Below are 26,150 nucleotides of genomic sequence, written 5' to 3' on the forward strand. Positions count from 1 at the left end.
CACACATATATACACATATCTACATAACCTAATTCTCCAAGATCACATAAAAAAACTCAAAACATGAACAGTGATTACTTTAGCCTTTTCTTCCGATGCAGTTTTTTTATTTTAACCGAATATAGGCCTTATTAATATTTTGCATTGTATTTGATTTTTTTTACTATTGACATTACATTCCTAATTTAGAAGAACATGCATCGGAAGTATATACTTTAGGTTTGTGTATTTATATATTATTTTAATGGTGCCATAAATTAAAAATAGTGTTCCTTGGGTGGCATAAATAGCTAAAATGCATCTTCAGCTTTGAAGCATGTGCACTGTATCCAGTTACTAACTGGGGCTTTGCTGACATCTGGTGGACATTTTACAAAAAATCCTTTCAAGAATCTCCTCTACATTTTCAATTAATAGTTTACATGTGGTTCGCCAAAGTATTGGAAGCTCAGCGTCTCTGGTAAGGTACAGAAAAAGAAAAAGCAAATGTTAGTTGAGGTGTCCAATTCATAGATAGCATTTTTTAATTGCATCCTATGAGTCAATTGACTTTAGGTGTACAGATTTACAATCATGCACATAGGGGATTGCACTCTCCAACTGATGACAAAAAAGACTAATTGGACAACTGAGATTACATTAATTTTGCAAATTTTCTTAGGTGGCCAATAACCCATGGCAAAATGATTCCTTCATTTCCTTTGCTGTGTTCGCCTGAACTTATGACCTCAGAGAGTCGATTTCAGGGAAGGTTGTTAATGGAACAGAGCGATATAATATATATTTTACATTCATATATACACTATATGACTAGATGTATATGCACATCTGATCATCGCACCTATATGAGCTTGTTGGACATCCTATTTGAAAAGGATGGGCATTAACACAGAGTTGGGCCCTCTTTGGCATGTCTCCAAGATTTTGGAGTTTGTCTGTGGGAATTTGTGTCCATCCAACCAAAAGAGCATCTGTGAGGTAAGGCACTGATGTGTGATGAGAAGGCCTGGCTTGCATACGGCATTCTAATTCATCCCAAAGGTGTTCAATATGGTTAAGGCCAGAGCTCTATAAAGGGTACTCGTCAAACCATGTCTTTATGGACCTTGCTTTAGAGGCATACACTTGCTGAAGATGTATTTCTATGCTGTACCATTAACATTACCGTTCACTGAAACGGAAGGCCCTGTCCCAAACCCTAAAAAAAACACCCCAGACTATTATCCCTCTCCCCGCATTCTAGTAGGAAGTGGTCTCCTGGCATTCACCAAACCAAGATTTGTCCATCAGACTTCCAAGTAATAAAGTATGATTCATCACATTTCCGTTGATCCAGAGTTCAGCGACTAGTATGCAGCAGCTCTTGGCCATGGAAAGCGTTTTTGTGAAGCTCCTGACACACAGTGCTTGCGTTGATGTTGCTTCCAGAGGCAATTTAGAACTCTATAGCGGCTGATGTTACAGAGGACAGATTATTTACACACTTCCGCACTCAGTCTAAGTGTGCATGGTCTAACTCTTTGTGGCTGAGCTGTTGTTACACCTAGATGCTTCTACTTCACAATAATAGCACCTACAGTGGACTGGAGCAAATCTAACAGGGTACAAATTTCACAAACTAATTTGTGGCAAAGGTGGCATCCGATGCCCAGTGCCACATTTGAAGTCACTGAGCTTTTCAGTATGACCCATTCTACTGCTATGTTTGTCTATGGAGGGGGCTGCATATGTGCTTGATTTTATACAAAATTATAGCAATGGGTGTGGCTAAAACCAAACTTAAAAATTTAAGAGGGGTGGCTATATAATTTTTGGTCATACAGTGTGCAACAAATTGCTACTATGAAAGGGAGAATAAATGGGTAGTTTGCACTCACTGGCGTCACTCTGCATGCAAATGTTTCCTAAAACATCACGTATGTTGTGACAAACTATTTTTCCTACAAGAGTACTGCGCAGGGGACAAGTGACATTTTCTGAGATGTCCCATAACACTACAATCAATTTTAAATGGATATTCCTAATCACTAAATGGTTTTATTCATATGGTATTCCCTACAATGCTGGCCATGTAATATGAATGTATTTAGCAGGACATTCTAATTATGTTTCCCCCCGCTTAGATATAGCCATATAATATTACCATATTTTGGAGTAACACAATACCTGAATATGAGGAAGGATTTGGTATGTATTGTTGGACCATAAAAACATTTTACTTGCATCAATTCCTTCTGTGACAATCTGTCACAATGTTAAATATGCAAAAATCAGGAAAAATGTTATTTGGACAAGGCAAAAAGAACTGACACAGTTATATATATATATATATATATATATATATATATATATATATATATATATATATATATATTGCACTGAACCTGGAGGTACTGCAATACTAGGTCAATGTGTGGAGTGGACACCGCAAGCTCTTATATTCCATCTCCCTGTTCTTAATATATGGACCCCAGATAAGGGACGTATGAGATGTTACTACACTTGATCTTAGCCAAAAGGCAGAGAAGCAATTACAGTTCTATATTTTAATCACTCCTTGGCTCATGGGTAGACAACTGCTATACAGTTGTTCTTACATTACAATTTAAGCCAGTCTAAGTCAATCTTAGGACAGTCTGCATTCACCGGTTGGGAATAAGCTGTTTCAGCTAAATACAGTTATGGTCAACATTATTGACACCCTTGAATATTTTGTACACCATGCAAAATAATTTGAAATGTATGTACTTTGTATTATTAGAATATTTTAATGGGCTGTCCAAAGGTATTAAACAAAAAAGATGCCATTTTGTGACATGTGGCGATTTCACAGAAGAAACTAAATATAAAACACACATTAAACGCACACTTCCTATTTACATTGTTGCACAACCCTAGGAAACAATGACAGCATCCAAACTTTTCTTGCAGCCATCTTTAAGCTTCTTGCACCTGTCTGCCAGCAGTTTCTTCCACTCTTCAATTGCCATTTGTTCAAGCTCTGGAATGTTTGCAGGATTCCTTTTTTCCCCCAATGGCAGATTTCAGGACTTTCCAAACGCTTTTAATTGGGTTGAGATTGGGACTCATTGATGGCCAGTCTAAAACATTCCAGTTTGTTTTCCTTTTAAACCATTCTTTTGAGCTTTTGGGTGTGTGCTTTGGATCATTGTTCTGCTGGAGGACCCATCAAAGATCTTGAACCCATACCTAGTTTTCTGACATTGGGTAGCACATTTTGCTGTGAACTGCTTTAGTAATCCTTAAATTTTATGATTCCCTTAATATGTTCAAGGTCTCGAGTACCACATGCAACAAAGCAGCCACCATAACATTACAGATCCTCCACCATATTTAGCTGTGGGCTTATATACGTTTTGGGGCCTAAAAACATATCGCTGGTCTACATTGCCAAAGAGCTCTACAATGGTTTTATCGGTGTAACACACACACACACACACACAATATGCTTATGTACATACACACAGATATACACCGATCAGACATAACATTAGGTCAACCTGCCTAATATTGTGTAGGTCCCCCTTTTGTCACCAAAACAGCCATGACTCGTCAGGTTATGGACTCCTTTAGACCTCTGGTGTGCTGTGGTATCTGAGACCAAGATGTAGCAGCAGATCCTTTAAGTCCTGTAAGATGCGAGGTAGGGCATCCTGGTGCCATGTGTTCTCCAGGTAAACTATGCACATGCACCCGGCAATCCACGTGATGTAAAAGAAAATGTGATTCATCAGGCCAGGCCACATTCTTTCATTGCTCCGTGGTCCAGTTGTTATGCTCACTTGCCCATTGTAGGTGCTTTCGGCAGTGGACAGAGGTCAGCATGAGCACCCTGACTGTGATGGACTGTGTATTCTGACACCTTTCTATCAGAATGAGCATTACCTTTTTCAGCAGGAGCTCATCTGATGGATTTGACCACACCGCCCAGCCTTTGCCCCATGTGCATCAATGAGCCTTGGACGCTCATGACCTTGTAGCCAGTTAACCACTTTTCCTTCCTTGGACCACTTTTGATAGATACTGACCACTCCAGACTGGGAACACCCCACAAGAGCTGCAGTTTTGCAGATGCTCTGACTCGTCTAGCCATCACAATTTGGCCCTTGTCAAAGAAGTTCAGATCTGTACGCTTGTCCATTTTTCCTGCTTCTAACACATCAACTTTGAGGACGAAATGCTTCAATTGCTGCCTAATATATCCCATCCACTGACAGGTGCCATGATAACAAGATTATCAGTGTTATTCACGTCACCTGTCAGTGGTCATAATGTTATGGCTGATCAGTGTATGTGGACATAGTTAAACTTTGGAAAGGAAATTGTTGAATCTCTGCAAATGGGAAGCTTTTGAAACATAACCAGTGCATCAGAGGAGATGCAACAGCAGTGACAACACTCTGGAAACATAGCCTTGATGAAACAGAGATTGGAGTGAAAGATTTTAGATTTTACAATATTATGCCTTAAGCAGTTGGGTCTCATCCAAGTGAGATGGAAAGATGACAGTATGAGATAAATTTGTGAACAGAGGTGAAGGAATAAGACAATGATCAGTATCCAGCGATATCTGAATACAAATGATTGCATAGCCTTAGATTTATTCCTGAAGGGAAACAGGTTATCAGTAGAAAGCAAGGAAAGTGCCATGTGGTTATAGAAAAGGGTCTGCAATTGGAATTAGATGACCTATCAATATACAGAATAATGTTTTTACTCACTATAGCAACAGTCTGCAGGTAAGTTCAACTTCTCTTTGCATTAGGAAAGGTCACCACATTTCAAGACATGAGCAGTTTGGGGAAAGTTATCTCACTGATTTTACTATGAGTAACCAGGGAAAGTTGATGCCCTTTTCCAGTCACCATGGTTGGCTCTCCCCAATCCCAAGTAAAGCTATTGAGAGTTAACTTAAGTGATCTGTAAAATTTAACCTCCTTCGTGACAATGGCTGTTTTAATATTTCTGCGGTGTTTGTTTTTAGCTGTAGTTTTCTTCTCATTTACTGTACCCACACAAATTATATATTTTTTTTAGGACAAGAAGGGCTTTATATTACATTATTTTACATAATTATTACATATGATGTATTATGAAAACATAATATACTGCAAAATTACCTTTTCTTTTTTTACTCATCTACAAAACTAATGAAAACAAAACTGCTAAATAGATTCTAATATTTGTCCTGAGTTTAAAAATACCACATGTTATAGGGCTCTCCGGAGCGCTCACAGTGCCTCCTAGGGTGGGTGTTCGATGGCAGCCACATCATTGAAGCTTAGGAAGTTATTGTTTATCGCCTCCTAAACGCTTTTAAAAATGGGCGTCCACCACCATACAGTGTATGGCAGATGTTGACCCCCCCCCCCTCGGGGATGGGGCAGACATAGCCCCTGATGCCGATTCCTTCGTTAGAATGTTTAATGCCATGTCATGCCTGGCACGTCATTGGTCATTAAGGGGTTAAATGTTCACTTCCTGCACATGTTGCAGGATTCACCTATGTCCTGGAATTTACTTTCTAGATCTGACTTGGACTTCCAGTCTGTTCCAACATAGGAGTTGGAGCATTGGCCCACCCTGCTCTCCAAATGCTCCACCTCAGGGAGCTATACATCCAATTTGCATCAAATCTACACAAAACATATCCCTGGTGCTGTACAGTGCCACACACACACACAAGACATTCAATAATTCTTAGGTTATACAATAATGCAATAATAATAAAAAGAGCCAGAGAAGTAAGAACAAATTAATACATTTAATAAAGTCCGCAAAAATACACATTGTTACACAAACTATATAGTATAAAGGGCCAGAATTATTATTATCTTTCAGTTATACTGTATAGCCCCAACATGTATACAGGACTTCTTACAATACGTATATTAAAGGGTATTGAAAGACTAAAATGCATTATGTAGAGAGGGCACTGTTGGCAAGCTTACACAAGAGGGAATGGGGTGAGGAGAAACATAAGGTATGGAGACAGGGGAGAGGTGGTGTAGGAAGTTCTAGCTACAAAGATTGTACGGCTTTTCTGAAGAAGTGGGTTTTGAGATTTTTCTTTAAGAGGGAGGGTGAAAGTTGGAAGTTAGGTGGAAGTGAGGTCAACAGGTGTGGGGCAGCACGAGTGAAGTCTTGGAAAAGGAAGAGATGATAAGCGAGGAGGAAAGCCTTAACCCAGAGGAAGAACAAAGATCCAGTGGTGGAGTATTTTGCTATAAAGGCAGAAATGTATGGAGAAGCAGTATTATGTTGTCTTTATATGTTAGTACAAGAATTTTAAACATAATTCTTTAGTGATATTTGCTGGGGGGCAATTTATAGGTCATTCACATAAGATCTCAATGAATCTCCATGTGGATTGAATTTTATGCATGAGGCTCTGGAGAATTTCTCCTCAGAAAAGGAGTTGTCCCGGTATGTTATATCTGTTGAAACCTCCTGCACCTCAGCATAGGATATGCTCAAGTAAAAACTGGCTTGAATTTCAGAGCGGATGGGCCAGTACACTGCAGCTTTCTAGAGCTTTCTTCTGCATTTTTTTTTCTTGTGTACAGGTAGAAAATGTATAAAATAATGTATTGGAACTCAGTACTTGAGTCTGCATGGTACCGTTATGTGTAGATGTCAATATTAGCCATTCATTGTAACAAAGTACCTGCATATCACAGCCATTCTGTCTTGTTCTCACTTGCTAATGCCTTGCTTAGACTGTTATCCTAAGAATTTAACCCTAAAACATATGTTCTGTATCGCTCTGAATCTTTAAACCTGTTTAATAGTTGGGAAAAAGCATGAGATAAAGCTTTGCTCCCTAATTATGTCTGTAGCTAGACTAACAGAGCTGCTAAAATAATAAAGCTGTGCATATAGATACTATATTTTTTGGAGGGAAAGTGGCATTAAAATTGAACTGTAAATAATTCTGCTCGGAAATAAAGATAATTATATTAATTTTTATAAAGACTTGCTTTTTATAGGCTGTATTATTCCTTCCATCTGAAGATAGGTAAGCACTATACAGCAAAGTGCTGAAAGGGTTACTCTTCCAACAGCAATTCAAAAAGCATGTTGAATGAAATGATGGCAAAAGGAGAAAGGGCTTTTATCTGCTGACACAATTGATGATTATTTTAACACATATATCCAAAGAATATTCACCTAGACAGAACCTCATTACACTAAATCCATCCTTACATTTTTCATATGGAAAATCAAGGTTTACATTCATAACGTTACTAATTGAACGTCATCAAAACCTCCTTAAAATTATGCATCTCCCTTGTAGTAGTAATTTGCTTCTCTTTCATTATCTTAAGTTATCTGAATCTCTGATGACCTGTTACTTATTTGGATATCAACACTATCAATAGTAGGGAAATTAAAAATACAGTAGCATATGATTTACAGTGGATCCAACATACCAACAACACATGCTATGGCATAGTATGTGGACATAACAATACAGGGAGTGTTTTGCTAGATTAAGAGATATATATGCAAGCTGGCCTACTTTGAAATGTATTTATTTTTTAAATTATATTGGTAAGACATCCATGTTGTCTGTTACCGATCCTTGAGTGTTAGCAGAGATCAGGCATGGACCAAACGTAATTTATTTTATCATCTCTGACCACTCAACAGCATTCTTGGCTGAGACATATACCAACACCGAAATCTGGATCAGAGGCCCCGTCTGTTCGCTCCACAGAGCGTCAATATGCACCATATTAAACATGGCGCTGGGCGTCTAAAAGTTAGGAAGCAATCATTCAATGGTGTTGCTGAGATGTATTGATATCGAGGCATTCAGGGACACCGAAAACAATTTATCAAGAGGCTCTCTCCAAACATGCAAGTCAATGGAGCCCAGCTTATTAGTCACAATGTGATTAGCACAAAAAAAAATTAAATAGTTAAAAAAAAATAAAAAAAAAATTTAACAATTCTGCACTGATGTCATGATCAGGGGAACCACTCAGTTTCAACCAAATGTAGAAAAATAAGTCTATGTATATATACATAAGTTTATTTTTATCAAGCCCTAAAATTAGTGTTATATCTTCACAAAAATCCTTTCATGGATTAAATATCGGCATTTTAAATGTCCATGGGGTGTCTAGTTTTAAAAATACAAAAAGTATGATTTGATGGTGTAAATCAAATTGGCCAGGTTCAAAGATAGGACATGGGCACAGACAGACCAGATGTCGAAATTCCCCAAAAAACCACGCACACTTCCCAAATAACCCATGCATGGGTGGTACCACTGAGATGTTGCTGAACAAATATTGGGGTGTTTCACATATTCCAGGACCAGTAAATCCATACCTGTGTGTGGAAAAAAACCCCACAAGATATACCACCACAAATTTTGGCAAAGGCTGGTAGTAAAAGTAGTGCACGGAAATACCCTGGGGTGTCTAGTGTTCAAAAATATATGGTCTGATAAGGTAAATTGTATTGGCCAGGTTCCAAAATGCCCCAAAGGGGACATGGGGGCAAAAAAGTCGAAAAACTGAATTGCGCATGGAGGAAATGTGGCTTACAAACTCCAAACAACCTACCAAACTTATGCATGGGTGTTATCACGTTACTTAGGAGAGGTTGCTGAACATATATTGGGGTGTTGTTTGGCTGCGGTATATACCAGGAGTGGTAAATTCATACCTGAAGTAATATGTGTGAGAAAAAAAAAATGACTACCACAAAGGTTGATAGTTAAATTAATGCATGTAAAGAGCTAAAATACTAGGATTTAAAATGCCCAGGGTGTTTAGTTTTCAAGAATAAATGATTTGATGGGGGTAAGTAGGACATGGGGGCAGTATGGCTAGATTTGAAAATAATGGTTTCAAAATAGTAATACGCTACTCGTACTTATTGCCCTATAACTTGCACGCACAAAAAAAACAAAATCATGAGAACATTGGGTATTTCTAAACTCAGGACAAATAGCAGAATTCTATTTAGCGGGTTCATTAGCTTTTATAGATGTGTAAAAGATCAGAAAGTCCTTTTTTCTAGATTTTTCACATTTTATAGTAACATATATATATATATATATACACACACACACACATATATATTATACAATCAAAATAATGGTATATAAGGAAAGCCCTTCTATATAACTTGCATGGGTACAGTAAGTGAGTTAGAAGAAGTGGGCTCTAAATTCCACAAAAGCCTAATGATGAATAACATTTCAAAGGGATTACAACATTGCCGTTTTTTGTGATAGATGCCATGATGGATATTTTGCATTGCCAATGTAATTCCAAATTTCCCCCCAAAAATAATATTTTATCTTTTGTTACCTTTAAATAATATATGAACGATGCTAAATTTATATAACTCTTTGAAATGGGTGCCATTAAAAAATCTGATCATTTCATATAAACAGCACCAAGTGATCGCTGCAGCAACTGATGTTATTCAACGGTCCTTAATGAAATATTTTGTAAGCATGTATACATGTGATCTGATGCTAAGTAGCAGATTCACCACTTCATAACTTTCTTTAAAATTTATATTACCATTTTAATAAGCGAAAAGTAACCCAAATATAACTTTCTTCATATAAAACCAATACGCCATACTTATATGACGTTTTCCAATAACGTCACAGTTCCGTCGTAACAAGCGCCCAGATAACCCCACGAATTGAGAGGTAAACTGGACTTGTCAGCCAATCAGAGGCTGGTGCTTTCCTCCTCCTCACCCTCCCTTCTTCTGCTACTCATCCGTACAGCACAAAACGACGGCAAGGCAGAGGCCCAAAAAGCCCCAGAAATGCAGTAGGCCTAGGTAGAGCATGAGATAAAGGGAGGCGCCGACATTTTTCGTTGTGTATCGCTCGCAAATCATCCTAAATAAACTTCCGTTGATCGGTGGGGTGTTAGTGTCTGCCGTGCTATGTTTCATTTACCTTGTGCGAGGAAAGTCTCCGCGTTCGCTTGCAACGATCTTGGTCACTTGTGGCCCGCCGTAGAAACAGTACGCGCCTGCGTCACAGTGACAGTGAAGCACGCAAAGGGATGGCAGGAAGCCTTTCACGTGGTCTCTTGAGTGGGATTTGGCGCGCTCTTCCGTAAAGGAGCTTTATAGTTGGGTTTGCGTGCTTAGCAGCGAGCTGGGGCTGGAATCGCTTCATTTCATTATGTACGTTAAGATGTATACCGTTCATATACTAGCATTCTATTATATACAAGGAGCCCACCGAACGTTACTGCATGACGTCAATGTGATCGTGGAGATTGTTGAAAGCTTTGTTTAGGTTAACGTGGAAGTGTTTATTATTGGGGGTGTATTCACTAAGTGCCGAGGTGGATTGCGAATGTTTATTCTGCCTTGGTTTGGCTTTGGAATCATGTTGCCCCTGTACACATAGCATTGTTACTGTATGGAAGCTGTTTCTCTTGTGCTTTTTCATGTATGTGAGGTTTTAAGCGATCGCAGGATAAAAAGCATTAATGGAGCGGCGAGCAACACCGGCCGGTGCCATGTAGAATTATTTATTATTATTATTGATTTTAAAATCCAGGGCTGAGCTGAAGAGAAGAGGCTGATGCGCCCCCTGCGAATCCCCCCTTCATGTGTGTCTATATAGTTAATTCTCTGAGTAACAGCAATAGGAGATGAGGTGCGAAACATCATTTTTTACCCCAAATAACCAAGAAAAATGTATCTATATCATGGAATTCTTTTGACTCGCTTTGTTTCTGTTTGGGGGATGGTGGTGTTTACCTTTTTGTACTAAAACCTGTATTTACTTGCTGTTTTTACCATACGTTGTTGCATCCTGTCTACCCATTGCACAGCACTACGGAATCTGATGGCGCTACATAAAACAATTAATAATGTGTAAGGTTTAATCATAATTCCGCTCTCCCCTGGTGGATGTACCCATGCAAGTTATATGTGCTTTTTTTCAGGACAAGAAGGGCTTTCTTTTGAAACCATAGAAACACACAGAACATAATTGTTGGTGCAAATGTTAAAAGGATTTTTTGGTTTTTTTTTTTTTTTGTCTCTTTATTATTTATTTTTTCTTCAGTTTTGCTTGGGATTTCTTTTATGCAGTAGTTGCCACTACTGAACGATAGCCCAATGCATGTTTGGCTTAAATCCCCTGGGTACTGTAAAAATCACATATTTTTAATACTGCTTGCCTAAAGGATTCTGGCAATTTAGATATGTGTGTGTGTATGTATTATAATATGTGTGAGCAGGAAGCCAGTGATCCCCAGTGGTGGGATCGACTATTAAAAACAAAGCCAAACCACACATTATAAAGTTCAGTAGTTTTGCTTGCATGGTCAACAGGATGTGTGAATTATTAGTGTCTCGCGTCAGTCCATGGTCTTCTCGGTTTATATCCATGCTGTTATTTAGAGTTTGAAAAGTCAAGCCATGGGCAGCAATGCAGAATATATTTTATATAGTCTTATAGACAATATTTCTGTAGAGTGTGGTGCTTCTGACATATACGCAAAAGAGTCAGATAACTGTACCTCTTCACACAGAGATATGCATTCACAACGTGGAAGGGGCAACCATATTTCCACTAATGCATAACTTATTTACACACATTGAGAGACTCGTGACCTTTTTTGTTTTTATTTTATTTTTTCATTTTCATACCATAAAATCCATTTTATGTTTATTCATTAAAAGGGTGAGATCTCCAGTGGGTCACATTTTCAATTCACTTAGCATTATAGATGGCTAAGCTCAGTGAGCATCTCCAACTAGTAGAGCTGAGCTGATACATGCATTGCTTAATAAAATGATTCAAGATATCTCACTGATTTCACTATGTGTTATACATGGCAACGTTGACCCTTCATAATGCATACTAAAAACTGCTGGCGCTGCTGGTCTCGTGCAAATGTGACTTTAGTGATTAATTTACCCCTGACTTCATTCACAGGGTTTAAACCCTTCGGCAATCCTCACGAATTGCGTACTTGCTCTGTAGCCGAAATGTCACAGAAAGAGCCTGCGATTAAAAACCACCAGTGTGTTACTATTGCCTCCTTGCCTACTTCAAAGTCATGGAATGACTTAAGGATGTGTGTTTTGACCTACATCCGGTTATAACCATAACAATATTAAAATGAATGAATAAAAAAAGACTATCAAAATTAAAAAAGGGCAATAAAAACAAACCCAATCCAATATAGAGCATCGTTAAGTAACACACATGTAATGCAATCTAAATTTCCCTAAAAACAGATTTTGCCACCAAATGTAATGGCACGTTTAAACGGATGGTTCTACGGTGTTCCAGATTGTCCATTATGGTGCCCTCTGGGATGCAAGTTCTTGAAGAAAAGATGCATACAGTTTTGTGCCTTCAATGTAATTGTACCTATAAAAAAAGAGTATTTTAGCTCCCCAGAGACAAACATATTTTTATTTAAGTAGCTCCAGTGGTATAACAATGTCTGATAACCTTGAGTATTGTTCTTCAAGGTCATATTGTCCTCCAACCCAGTATAATTATACACTGCATTTTCATCTAAATGTCCCAGTAGGTTTAATAAGGAATGATTCTTTGTGAAGTACATTAGACTTAATTTATATTAGGTTTATTCATATAGCGCCCACAGATTCTGTAGCACTGTTGGACCAAAGCAACCATCATACTAATGTGGCACTTTGCTTACAAACAAAACTTGTTCCTTTTAGTCTAGGTCAGACCTGGGCAAAGCACGGCCCGCGGGCCACATCCGGCCCGCTGAATAGCTCGGACCGGCCCGCAAAGAGTGTCCTGGTGACTCACCAATGAGTCCGGTGTCAGCAACGGGAAGCAGCGAAACTATGCACTCCGAAGCCTTGTTCATTTTGTTCACTTCTGTGCTGTGCTAATAGTTATTCAGGCCTTACTTATTCAAGCACCTCTACCAATGACGTAGGCTTGAATAACTTTATTAAACAGCACATAAGTTAACAAAATGGACAAGGCTTCGGAGTTTGTAGTTTCACTGCTTCCCGATGCTGAGTAAGTGATGCCACTGTAACTTCTGAGTGCCAGGATGCTCGTTGCGGACCTTGGGGAGTGCCAGGACAATCGTTCCACGCTCGTCATTTACCATTTTTTTAAGAAGGGATAGTATATGTATGCAGTATACAGGTATTGGTAGAATGAAGTTAAGAGCTCATGCACACTGCTGTAGTTTCGCCCGGGCCGTAACCCAGGCGAAACTACGGCGTGCTGCTGCGGAGAGGAGATGGGAGTGCTCCTTACCGCTCCCCTCTCCATTGGCAGACACGGGGGCCGCGCCGTAAAACGGGGTGAAACACCGGTTGCTCACCGCGCCGTATTACAGCGCCATTCATTTTCAATGGCGGCCGTATTCTGGCCGCAAATCGGGCGGCTGGAATACGGCCCCATTACGGCAATGTGCATGGAGCCTTCGTATGTTGGTCTGGCCCTCTAAAACCATTCCAATTTCTCATGTGGCCCCATGGGAAAATTAATTGCCCACCCCTGGTCTAGGTTATAGTTTAGCTTTAGCCCTTTCCCCTTAGGCCATAATGGCTATATCCTTAAAATCTGGTAAGAAGCCCATTTGGTTGTACCGGTGGCTTCCTGCTGAGTGATCGTGTGAGACGATATGCCTGATTACGAAATCGTGATTAATGCAATTCTGTAGGAATGCCTCCTTTGCCTTAATTAAGGAATATAAAAACACATTGGCGATTCAGGTGTTAATTGTGTTTCTGGTAACCAGCAGCCTGAAATGCAAATGCATCTGACTTCATCCCCAACCATTCATAATCACATGGGTGATGTACAGTATCTATCGGCAGTATATTGTGCAAATGCAATATAGTTAACTACCAACTTACATGCTTATCTTCTCATTTTGTCCATGGGGAGCGTCATCCGGTCCACCAATTCCCAATAACATAACACTCTTCTTTAGCACCTCCTCAAAGTTCTTTGCAATCGGAATAGTTCCTCCAGCTCGTATCATGTCAGCATCTGTATTGAACACTAGGAGGCAGAAGAATAATGAATACCGGAATGAAAGCTTTCTTTTGGTCAATTGCTAATTTCCTTACCGGCTCCTTTTCCATAGCTGCGTACCTTTTCTCAACCACTGACTACTGTATGTCGCCCATTTCACAGCTCAACAAATCCGAAATAGCACCTTATAAAGATATCTAGGAACTGTTAAGCTCTGATCTAAGGTTGTCCACATTCCATATCATATGATTATTGTATATCTCCTGAGGCCTGAATGCTCTGAGTATTCGATGGGGTATAATACAGTCCCTCTAAAACCCTAACTGTACATGGGTTCTTTAAAACATGTTTTGGGAATAGCTGATTTTCAGCAGTCAGCTGCATAAGAAAATACACATAGGTGCATACTACTACACCACATGATATTAGCATTGAGCAGTGACCTCATTTATGTAATTTATGGGGAAAAAAAACACTTTTTACCTCTTTTTACTGCTTTTCTGGCAGCCACATACTGAGGCTCGTTCATGTCAGCTAGCCATGGTTTTGCACCAATAATCATAGATACTTTCATTTTATTAGGACTTTTCCTTTCAGAAAACTTGCTCTCCAAGTAGTCGACTACCTACAAAAAGAGACATCAACACCGCATGGTTTCATCTGTTCAGCTCAGCACTGATGATTAGCGTAACTGTAATCTTTATTTGCTAGTAAACCACACACTAGCAAAAATAAGACCCAAACCAATTGTTTCATGCCCTGAAAATGATTCAGTGGGGTTATGTTTAAAAAGTAATTGTGGTGCAGTGTGGTGTATTCACTGCAGGTACCGACGAGATGTTCTTGATGATCGCTCCTTGCGGTTGTCTTTCACTGACTCATATGTATAACTCTGTCAGGAATAACAACGGTGCCTATGTTTGTAGTTCTCTGATCAACATTTAATAAAACAATTACAAATTAAATGTGGGAAGTGACATTCTAAAATCCTGGCAAGTTATTTTTTAGGATTTAATTGCAGGCATAATAACTTAAGAAAAGATACACCCAAGTAATCACACTTCAGTGAGTCACATGTGCTTCATATTTTTAATAAGTAATATACTCTCGTTCTGAGCTATTGCTTGCTTATATTTCTGCAGCATAACCATGAATCCAAGGTGGCACTTTGTGGCAATCAAGTATTGCCACCCGCCCAGGTAAATTGAGGACCAACTTTTATTTGGTGTCGTTTGTTCCAAATAGATGACATGGGGTAAAGGAACAAATTGTTATTCATTGTTCAAATTTCATATATCAGAACTTGGGGCATTGTTGGCTCTTTCAAGAGAACTTAGTGTTAAGTATATTCCCAGATACCATGGCTTTACACCTGAAGAATGATTATCTACCTTTCCTTGGTATCCAACATGTTAAACCAATCCTTGTTTTAAAACATTATTCAGGAAATGCTCGAAATCCCCTTTAAATCCATAGGCACACTATGCAATCATATATATACATATATATATCTTAACATAAATAAAAAATAATATGGCTAATCTCACATACCTGTTTTTTTACAACTGATGGATTCATATTGGGAACCTGACGAATTGAGAACTTGCCAATTACTTTTGCAGGAATTACAGTTTTTGTTCCGGATCCAGAAAAAGCACCTTCTATCCCATGTATTGACAAGGAAGGATAGCGCCATCTGTACATGAGTAATTCTTCCTACATGACAAAATAATGGAAATGAATTAGTTCAAAGGTTTTTAACCTTTGTTCAAGATAATCTTCTGCCTATCCTATGCATAAATTCCCTGTCCATGTCTTGATGAACTGTCAGTCTATTCTCTGGCACCTGGGAACCGAATACAATGGGAAATGCATATGGTTCTACTGAGTACTCAGAGACTGAAAATCAAATTTTAGTCCTCAGTAAATTTAAAAGAGGAGGCCTCAGCTTGTTATATTACTTTCTTCCTAAACCTGGCATGTCACTAAAATAAATTAAGTCTCCATATCTAGTGCTAGTAGAGCCTGGCTGCCAATAGCAGATTTAATTCTTCAGAAAATGACCTACATATAATTCATCTTCTACCTTCATTTCTATTTGATTACTGCTGCTTTTCACATGGATGGGGTTACTAAAATTAATATACATGGTAAGGAAGAAAGAAAATTACATACAGACAGAAAGCTGGGAATCTGCCATACGGGGAGGAGCCGATTTGGCTAAAAAGTTGAGGTGTAGATGGAGTCAATTTGTACAGCAACTAATCACTTATCTAGTACTATGTGTGCACGCACTGTGCAGATTTACTGTATTTCCTATGGCTATATATTGTATGTATATGTTTATTTGAACAAGAAAAGCAAAGAAGGAAGCATATGCATGCTGTAGTGCAGTACATGGGAACTGTGGGAAGATGGGGTTATGCATTGCAGGCTTTAAGAGTGGTGTAGGAGACAGTGTTAGATATAGGAGATGAGAGAAGACAGGTGTGGCATATATTTTGGCAAATAAACACAGTCAGTGAGAAAAAGCCACAAAGCTCAGTAATTCTGGATAGACAGTAATTGGACCACTGTCTACAAGAAGATGTTTTGGGTCTGATTGTTAGACTTTGACATGGAAATTCCTGATTGATCTCACCTTTGTGTCATGGAGGAACCTTGTAACTCCTGTGTCAGCTTGTAGTTCATCTAACTTGAATTCAAGGTCTTTATATAGCTTAATTTCTTTTTCAGTTAGTGGGACTACACCATCGTAAATCCCTGGAATCCGGATGTGGCCCTTCGCATCCACAAGGGTGTCTTCAGAAAAAGAATAAAATAATACTAGTCAATACATCTATGCAGAGGTTTGGAGAGTAACCAGCTAGAAAAAAGCTATCCACAGTTTTATTAGTGATTTTAAAGGTTATTCAGTATGAACAGGACTTATTCATAAACCATCAGATGACAATTTGCACAGCTGGATAAACGGTATTCTGAAAGTTCTGTCTCTGAAATTCCTTTGGTTTTATTTGTCATGCAAATGCATTGTCCCATGAAACAAAAAAATAAGCCACAGTTATTACCAAGCAAGTATATCAAATCACTCATAGCTTCGTATACTGTTCCTCCAAAGCCACCAGAGTGAAGATCCCTCCGTGCACCCTGCACCTGTACAGAAACACAGATTACATTATTGGGGCAATATAACTTTCTGATTAAACCAAAAACTACTTTTCTACCTAGTAGTGGATATATAACAACTCCTTTTTTTTGTGCAAATATGTGGAAATGGATGGAGTTGTGTTGAAGGTGATACCTTTTTTTGGACCAACACTGTAAAAGATCTAGAGTAAAATAAGCTTTCAAAACTGCACTGATCCCTTCTTCAGATGAAAAGAAAAAAGGAGAGACACCTGCAGGAATGTATTTGGCTGAACGCAGACTCCTTGAGTGGATGTAGCGTGTAGACAATTCCAGGCACCTTAGGGAGCATGATAAAAACTAAAAAGATATACGGTATTATTCTGACAGGAGTTACCTCTATAAAAAAGTAGCAGTTTCCTCTGGCTCCATATGTGATCCCTGGCTTTTTGCTCAGCCACGGTGTATCTGTGACTACAATGTAATCTACATTGGAAAGAAATGTATCCTTTTTCTCTTCAACCAGTTTGTCCAGTCCATTGGACCCCACTTCCTCCATGCCTTCGATGATGAACTTCACATTTACGGGAAGGCCCTTGACAGCAAAACACAGTTAAATTGTGTAGTTAATAAAACGAGGTTGTCAAAGACAGCAGCAGATCAATCATATCTGTTCGATTTGTATGTATTTGTGAATAATCTTTACTCATTGATACCAGTGTTGCCTTGAGCTCTGTTGAGTGTCATTGGACTGTGTTGTCCTGGATTGTTGATAATGCAATCCTGTTGCTTGTGGAAAATCTTGGCACTCTTATGCCTTATTAGTGAACACTGAACCCATCACACTTTTTTGTAAGAAGTGATGTCCTGCTCAAAAGAGTTAGAGGAAGCTTCAATTGGCTTAGCAGTCTGTGCTATTAGTGTAAGTATGATTAAAAGGATACTTGTTTAAAACCCGTAAGGAGGAACTGCAATTTCCAAGTAATTAACAAGTCCAAATTATTGAATCCGAGTTATTAAGTCATTGTTACATGCGCATAATACATGGGGAGAAAGGGACCAACAAACACTTATTTGGCCTTCATCAAAAGGATGTTTTTCTAACATCTGAAGATACAGAGGGTGATTTTGTTAATGTTATCGATTTAAATTACTATTAGTAATATTGCCTATAGTTCTAGACTGAAATGTTTGAACAATTTTTAAGTGAGACGCACTTTTCCACATTTCAACCCAAACTTTTTACTTACAATTGTGTTAACAGCTTCCACTGCATGCAACAGTGCCAGAACTTGTCCTTTGTCATCAGAGGAGCCTCTACCATACAGATTGCCTTCAAAGTAAAACATGCAGAACAGAGTGGTCAAACGATGCTCATCAATGTATTACTACGTTTTCAAGTTATTGATGTGGGTTTGGATATTAAAAGAATGAGCAGATCACGTTGCAAATAATACATTCATATCAACTTTAGGGTGTTTTAGTAGAGTTCCCTATTTTGTGTACGCGTACAAGCTGGATATCCCTTCTCTGTATGTACTCATTAATATGAAGGTTATAAGAACAGTCAAATACTTTTTGTCATTATTTAATCCATACCCTTTTACATCTGCTTGGTGCTTTTGACCAGAAATACCAACATCTGCAACCTTCCATGGTGAAGTTGCTACTGGCTTCAGTCAAATTCGCACCGGGAGCAGGGCCGGCCCTACAATGGAGCCGACTGGGGCAATTGCCCCAGGCGGCACTTCAGAAGGGGCGGCACTTTGCCCCAAGCGGTTTTTTTTTGTTTTTTTTTGAAGCGGAGGAGAGAGGGGCACCGAGTGGTTTTCGCTTACCCGCTCGGCGCCCCTCTCTCTCTCCTCTGCGGCGAGTTTCCCTGTTCGGTCTCTGTGCCGGCTTGTAATGCAGAGCGCCGGAAGTGACGTGAATTTCCGGCGCTCAGCATTACAAGCCGGCACCGTGGCAGCACAGGGAGACTCGCCGCAGGACTGTTTAAGGGTAAGTACCGGTGGGGGGTGGTAGATAATGCCGCCCCCCCCCCTTGGCGGGGGGCGGCATTTTAAACTTCGCCCCAGGCGGCGTTAAGTCTTCGGCCGGCCCTGACCGGGAGCACATGTAACCATGCTTGTGCGTACTCAACACAATGACCAGATATTATTGACAGACTGGACATTAAAAGTCAGAGGTGGAGCATACAAAGTTTAATGCATAGCAATTTTGTTGCTCATTTGCATTCATGAAGCATTAGATACCGTGTCTATACATATCCATATAGTATCCATATAGTGCTATTCTCGGTCTACGGTAAAGGAGAATGCCCTTGGACAACAAACATCCACAAAGCATTTGTGTAAAACATGGCTGACAGACTTACCATCCTTTTCTACAAGGGTGTATGGCTCTGTTAACCATCCATCTGCTTTGTTTGCAGGCTGAACATCCACATGTCCATAAAAACAGACTGTAGGCTTGTTTGTATCATTTCCAATTTCAGCAAGGATAACTGGTGGCAAAGGGATTTTCTTCCCAGACTGAAGCTGAAAAACCAACACACAATGTTTACTTGCATTTACACATGCATTTCTACACTGTTCCCATTCTCCCTATACTTCAGGACCTACTCTTACCTTTAAACATGTTATACTCTTATTATAATGCTACATATTAACAGTTACATACCTCTTGTTCACCAACTTCAGCCATCTCAACACTTCCACCGAGCTTGAGGATGAAGTCTTTTGTGATCTGCATCATATTATTTACCAGGTCTCTCTTTGTTGGGTCACTGGAATCGCTTTCTACAGCCACCCAGTCCTTCAGCCTCTGTATTAAGAAAAGTATTTATTTACAGTAGCTGTTTTAGTAATACAAGAGATTCATGGCTGTCCTTATTACATAGTAAAATGTTGCTACTTTTTTTGAATCCCTGACACCTGTCTGTAGAGCACCCCTTCACTGTTATCTAAGTTCACATCTAAAAGAAAAAAGTAACTTTATTTAAAAAATATATATATTCTTAATTACCTGAACAAATTCATCCTTATGGTCATCGACATACTGAAATATTGCATCGTTGGAAATGGGAGATAACACAGCTTGGCATACTAACAAAGACAGGACAGATAATAGAAAAATCTGAAAAACAGCAAAAAATAAAATTGACATTTTATTAATATTATATACAGATCAACTTCTAGGATTTTTTTTATTGTACACAATTATATCTGATTACTCTAGAACAGTCACCATAAGGTTTAGAATTGCTTAAACCATAACATTCCAATCAGATGTTTACATTTTATTAGATCTCAGTTGTGAAGAATAGAAATAAGTCTGACCAGTACATGAAAATCTAGGAACAACAGCTAGTTGCTAAGTGGTAGTAGTAGTAGTAGCAGCAGTTGTAGTAGTAGTAGTTGTAGCAGTAGCAGTACTAGCAGCAGCAGTTGGAGTAGTAGTAGTAGTAGTAGCAGCAGCAGTTGTAGTAGTAGCAGTAGCAGTACTAGCAGTAGTAGCAGCAGCAGTTGTAGTAGTAGCAGTAGTAGTAGCAGCAGTTGTAGTAGTAGTAGTAGTAGTAGTAGTAGACATTTTGATCTCCGATCTCCCCAACTGGCCTATTTACACTAGCCTTCATAGCCTCCATAGTATTTAGTACCAGGTGCCGCACACCTTTAAGATACTGAGCATCAGGGTATGGTGTGAGGACGGTGGCCTCAGAGGCTAGAAGTGCTACCTTAAATAAGGTTTAGGGCAGTACCCCAGGTAAATACATTATGGTACAATACCCCTTTTATCGAGATTTGTAAATATTGATGACTGGCTCTCTGAAGCAGCATGTTCTACCACAGGAGCTTGTCCTGGATTGTGCGGAGATTCCAACAAACAGTAACAGTGCTATTTCTTTATGTTATATGTTTATTGGACATATGTAGTAAAAAGCAAGTGCCGAACAACGACAGCACAATAATTTTACCTAAAAAAAAGGCTTAATGAAACTACAATTATAGACAATGACACTTTCCATTTAGTGAATAAACCCCTTAACAAAACACAGATAGTCCACAGAGAGGGCTCAAAACACCGTCGGTGCAGAGCTAAGTATATTAGCTTTCTCCAGGACTCATTCAGAAAAAGAACAGTTTCTATAATACAAGCTACTCTACTAATATTAAATTGTTCACCTTTATTAATGTTATTAAACATTTGGAACTACATATCCTAAAATATTTTACAGGACATATGTTTAAAAAATAAATAAAAACATAAATAAAGTGTATATATATATATATATATATATATAATTTTTTTTTATGCACTTTCAATATTGATACAATGTTGCTTGCCCTCCTGGATAGACCCTCTATGCTGCTTTCTCACTGTAGAACAGTAGACAGTGGGACTTCATCAAAAGAGCTTGATGAGAGTGGTAGTCCACAATAGCTGACGTTCCAATGTTTGGCTGGCCGTACACATCACTAAATTAACAGTACAATATTTTTAGCTAATTCCATGTATATACGCATAAAGCCAGTTACAGATAGTTACTTTTTTCCGGTATTCTTACCATTTTCCAGAAAGGTTGTTTTCAAAGATGACTCCTTACATGGCGTTAAGTAGGAACCTGCCTTTATTTATACAACATGCAGGCCACTCCTCTCTCACTTTGTATTCAAGAGTTCCATTGAAACAGGATTAGTTAATCACAATGGTTGGTTAATAATCCTTTAAAAGTAAAGAAAGCGAAAAAGCAAATACGTTTATTTTGCTTAAGCCTCATAGTTCTATTTGCTTATTGTGTTGAGAAACAAGCAATTTAGGGAAGAAGGATATGTTTAAATGTTCAATTAAGATGTATACATGGCTGTTAAAATAATAATAAAATTATTATGCACATATAGTTTATTTATGACGCACCTACATTATATGTATACCTCCCAAGTGTGGGGTTCTGCACCGATATTGGGTTCATATCAGATTGGAAAATTTCTGTTGTTATTGTGTGTATTTCTCTGATTGTAACAGCGCTACGGAATCTGCTGGCGCTAAATAAAAATAATGTAATGTCATTACAGCACTGGGTGGTGGTATAATAAAAGATAGCGCTACAGATGTTGTCCATGGGATATACAGCTGGTGGCAGCATCGGAAGGAGATATAGCTGGTTGCAATGAGACCTGGGACCAATAAATTGGAGGACTTAAATATGAATGGGAAAAAAGGCTTGAATTTGGTAACCGCTACCGTTACATATTGACCATATTAAATACAATTCATCAGGAAGCCTTTGAAATGTGGCTGTCGAGTGACAGCAGACAAGAGGGCAAAAAAGGGCAATTAGTGGAAATGTCTTACCTAGAATACCAAAACAGGATTTACATGAAGAAAAAAGGATGAGAATTAAAGGGACCACATTTATTTATTTATTTATTTTTCTTATTAGTATCAAATTGAAACGCAGTTTTTTGGGATACTGTGCTGTTTTCCTTAATTAAACAGTCCTAGTTTTTGCATAACATCATGTTTTTAAGCAGGACTGAGGGAGCTCCAGAGAGCTTGTGGTCGTAATTTCATGTTTGATCACAGCATTAAGAGGACTAGTGCTCCCAAAAAAATCACTTTTATGTCACCTTTAGCGGATGGGGAGCTTATTAGAGTGTTTACAGGTAAAATAGTACATTCTTAGCTCTCAGTTGTGCAAAATGGAAGAAGGTCATTATCTGGACCATTTGAAAGGATTTGATCTGTTGTTTGACTCCAACGGAAGCCTGTAAGAAAAAGGCTTTGTATGGAAGCCATCTGAAACAACTTTTTAACATTTCTGGACAATTGAAATGTAGTCGAACAGAAAAACAAACTTTTTAACACAAAGAAGCAGACGCATTTTGCACGTCTGGAAGCTTTGTAAATACATTTCCATTTGCGAATCTATTGTGATTGGCGTTGAACCCCTGCCAGTCCACAAATTCCTCACCAGATTATAACAGCCAGACAGGCCAGGAATTCAGATGTGAGCTCTTAATCTGCTTTTTCTTATAAACTCTTTATTTCACCTACACCCTCAGTCTTAACCACTTTTTACACTCTTTTTTTTTTCCTGCTTATTTTGTAGCTAAATACTTCTTATTTGGCTGAATTTGATCCTATGAAGTTAAGATCAACTTAATCTCAAAACACAATGTTAATAAAGTATTTAAAATATATTATAAATCCCAAAATTGTATATTTTTTTTATTTTGCCAATATATTAATGTTCTTACAGCATGCGCAACTTGATGAGTACTCTTCTATGGGGTCAATGTCCATACAATTGTTATTTGGACCCTGCATTCAAGGATAAATATTAAGTATTGTATTGTGGTGTAGGGAGTGATTGCTTGCTAGGGAATGGGGGGGGGGCTTGGGTTGGAAATACATTGTTCAGAGTCCAATCCATATTAAAAGTGGCCCTGTGTTGAAATTTTGCAGCTGTGGTGATGAGTGGCTTTTAGTGAGCCTTTAAATTTAGAGCAAGTAAGGGGAGGGTCTGACAGAACGGGGAATGGAATTCTAGAGAATATGTACAGCATGGGTAAAATCCCAGATAACTACAGGGGGCCCGGTGCGCCTCCTTGTTTGTGTCTCCGTGTACTGATGCAAAATAGTTTAGAAAGGGTCCTTCAGACCTGGACCTCACCCCTCCAGGTCCAAAGGTCTCTTTCTAAACTATTTTGAACCAGCATGGGGTGAGTCACATGACCCCCCCCCCCACAGCCAGACAGCAAGCTGCAGGAGCAGTGAGAGGTAAGCAGGGTGGGGGTTGTTTGTATGTATGTATGAATGTGAGCATGGATATGTACTTGTTTGTGTGAGCATGCATGTGTAATTGTGTGCTTACATATGTGTGTCAGAGTGTATGTGGGAAGAGGGGGGGCAAGTGGCAAAGAAAGCACAGACCAACTGTTGGGGGCCCTAGGGCAATTTTCTAGTTATGCCCTGACGAATGGGATGAAGATATATGGCCCAAGCTCACCATGGATACGGCAACCACTTATATAGGCAGAAGGAAAATCTTTACATTTCACTGATAAGATAGACCTCACATAGTGGCACCCGGTCCAAGTAACCAAATAACCTTGCTATAGAGATGTGTATATCGTTTAGCTATGTACGATTGGTGGATAATACTTCTGAGAACTGTCCGGACTACTAATGTTATAACTACAATGACCCTTTGCATCCAACTATTTTTAAAACTAATGCCAATAGCCAAATGGAGATGAAGCATGGAAACACAGAACTGACCTGAATTCTGTACCCCAAAAAGAAACAATACAGTAAGCCGACTCAACCTTCAAGCATAACCTTAAAATTTGGTACAGCCAAAGATAAAAATACTGGCTGGTGAATGGTATCTGTTTGGGCTCATTTCCAAATTTTCCAATGCTTAAGTTGTCCACTGTTCATCAAATATATGATGCCAACTTAAAAATATTAACTTCAAATTAAGTCTGCTGTGTTAAAGCCTGTTGCTTCCTGTTCGCTCCATTATCCACTTCAACTGATAACACTTTATTTTTAGTGCTATACAGTATTGCAACTGAAATGTAATAGAATGATGCAATCTGAAATGACAATTTGTATATTTAAATATATGTAACCAAACTGTCTAAACAAAACAAAGGTTGTAAGGTCAATTAACCAGCAGGTGGCAGTAGAGCTCCTACTTCTATTTTACACCCTAAACAAACTCATCTGCAAACTCATTCTACAAACTACAGCCCTCACAGGTTAGGATATAGTAGAGCATCTACATGATTTAACTGACAGTATGGCTGCCAAAGGGATTTTAACTTACCTTATCCTCTCATCTCAGGAACAGGATGGAGAGTGAGGGGGAAGCATGACATACCCCTCCGGTTGATTTAACTACAGGTGAAGGAATTGGGGGATGATCATTACTCACACCACCTTGGTTAATAGGGGGGTCCTAGGACCCCGTTGCATTCCTTTTTTTATTATTACCGTAAAGAAACTGTGCAGTCTTTTAATAAGTAGATATATTTATTGTGTATTTCAGATAGTGGCAAGACAATAAGAGGATGCAATTCAAATGATCAGCACCAGAGGGTCCTACCCAAAATTAAAAATGTGGGCTCTTTATCCAAGGGCGATGACAAGGATCTTGGGTATCTCAGTAGAGGTACCAGTATGGGTGCTAAGGGTATATCATTCAGGGAATAAGACATTTCAAACATACAATTGCCCTTCTTTGCAGTGTCACACAGGGTTTTGAAACTGTCAGCATCTTCGGTGTTTATGATATTATGCAGACAAATGTATCTTTCCTTAGAATTCCCAAGTATGACCAGTGCCACACAGCTAAGACTCTTGAAATTGTTGTAAACCATTCCCTCCCGTGTTATATTAGAACAATATTATTCAATGTTCACATTCCTGTAGCTATCAGTAACAAATCTAATATTTCATAAAAAGCTAATTTTCTGGAAAGAGAACACAATAGTAATTGAGTAGAGGACATCTATTGAGTTGTTTGAGTTCCCAGACTGATTAATATGATGAAACCTATTGGGATCGAGTTCAGGATGCAGGCTAACAAAAGTGGTTGTGCTGTTTAATATTCTGATATTTAGCAGAACCCCTTAGTTTCATATAACAGAAGGCATAAAATGGGTCAATAGGGAAGGAAACTGTGTGTGGAAATTGTCTCAGTTGACCACCTTGAAAAATGTTCAATACTAGGCTATGCCCTGGTTGGCCAGGTTAGAAATTGGTCTGGAAACAATCTAGGGAAAATGCCCTATTCCTTAAAAGAAGTGTGAGCATATATGAAAGAGAAAGAAGTTTGCCAGAAGCAGTAACTTAATCCCAAACCTGTGTCAAGTTATGACTTGAGGAGCAATGGGGTTTTTAAAATGGGTCTCAAGGTTCTAGCAACGAAAGATCAGGAAAGCAGTTCTGGGGCCATCTGATCATGCAAAAATATGTGCATCTCCAGGTTCATCTAGGGGCA

General features: G+C 38.8%; 1 protein-coding gene and 1 pseudogene across 1 annotated transcript; both read right to left on the reverse strand.

Annotated features, from left to right (window-relative positions):
• Nucleotides 1–2,368: 2,368 nt before the first annotated feature.
• On the reverse strand, nt 2,369–2,532 carry LOC149289614 (U2 spliceosomal RNA; annotated as a pseudogene).
• A 9,801-nt stretch (nt 2,533–12,333) lies between these two features.
• LOC149289615 (beta-Ala-His dipeptidase-like) lies at nt 12,334–20,912 on the reverse strand. The gene is made up of 12 exons (XM_089490424.1): nt 20,898–20,912; nt 20,165–20,275; nt 19,820–19,963; nt 19,515–19,677; nt 18,388–18,470; nt 17,535–17,732; nt 17,080–17,164; nt 16,653–16,813; nt 15,563–15,727; nt 14,495–14,636; nt 13,891–14,038; nt 12,334–12,406 (listed from the first exon to the last, which is right to left on the reverse strand). Exons 1-12 carry the CDS (start codon nt 20,910–20,912, stop codon nt 12,334–12,336), a joined length of 1,488 nt encoding a protein of 495 aa, XP_089346550.1.
• Nucleotides 20,913–26,150: the final 5,238 nt, after the last annotated feature.

This window comes from Sceloporus occidentalis, unplaced genomic scaffold, assembly GCF_023333645.1.
Source record: "Sceloporus occidentalis isolate IW3139 unplaced genomic scaffold, rSceOcc1.0.p SCAF_44, whole genome shotgun sequence".
NCBI lineage: Eukaryota > Metazoa > Chordata > Lepidosauria > Squamata > Phrynosomatidae > Sceloporus > Sceloporus occidentalis.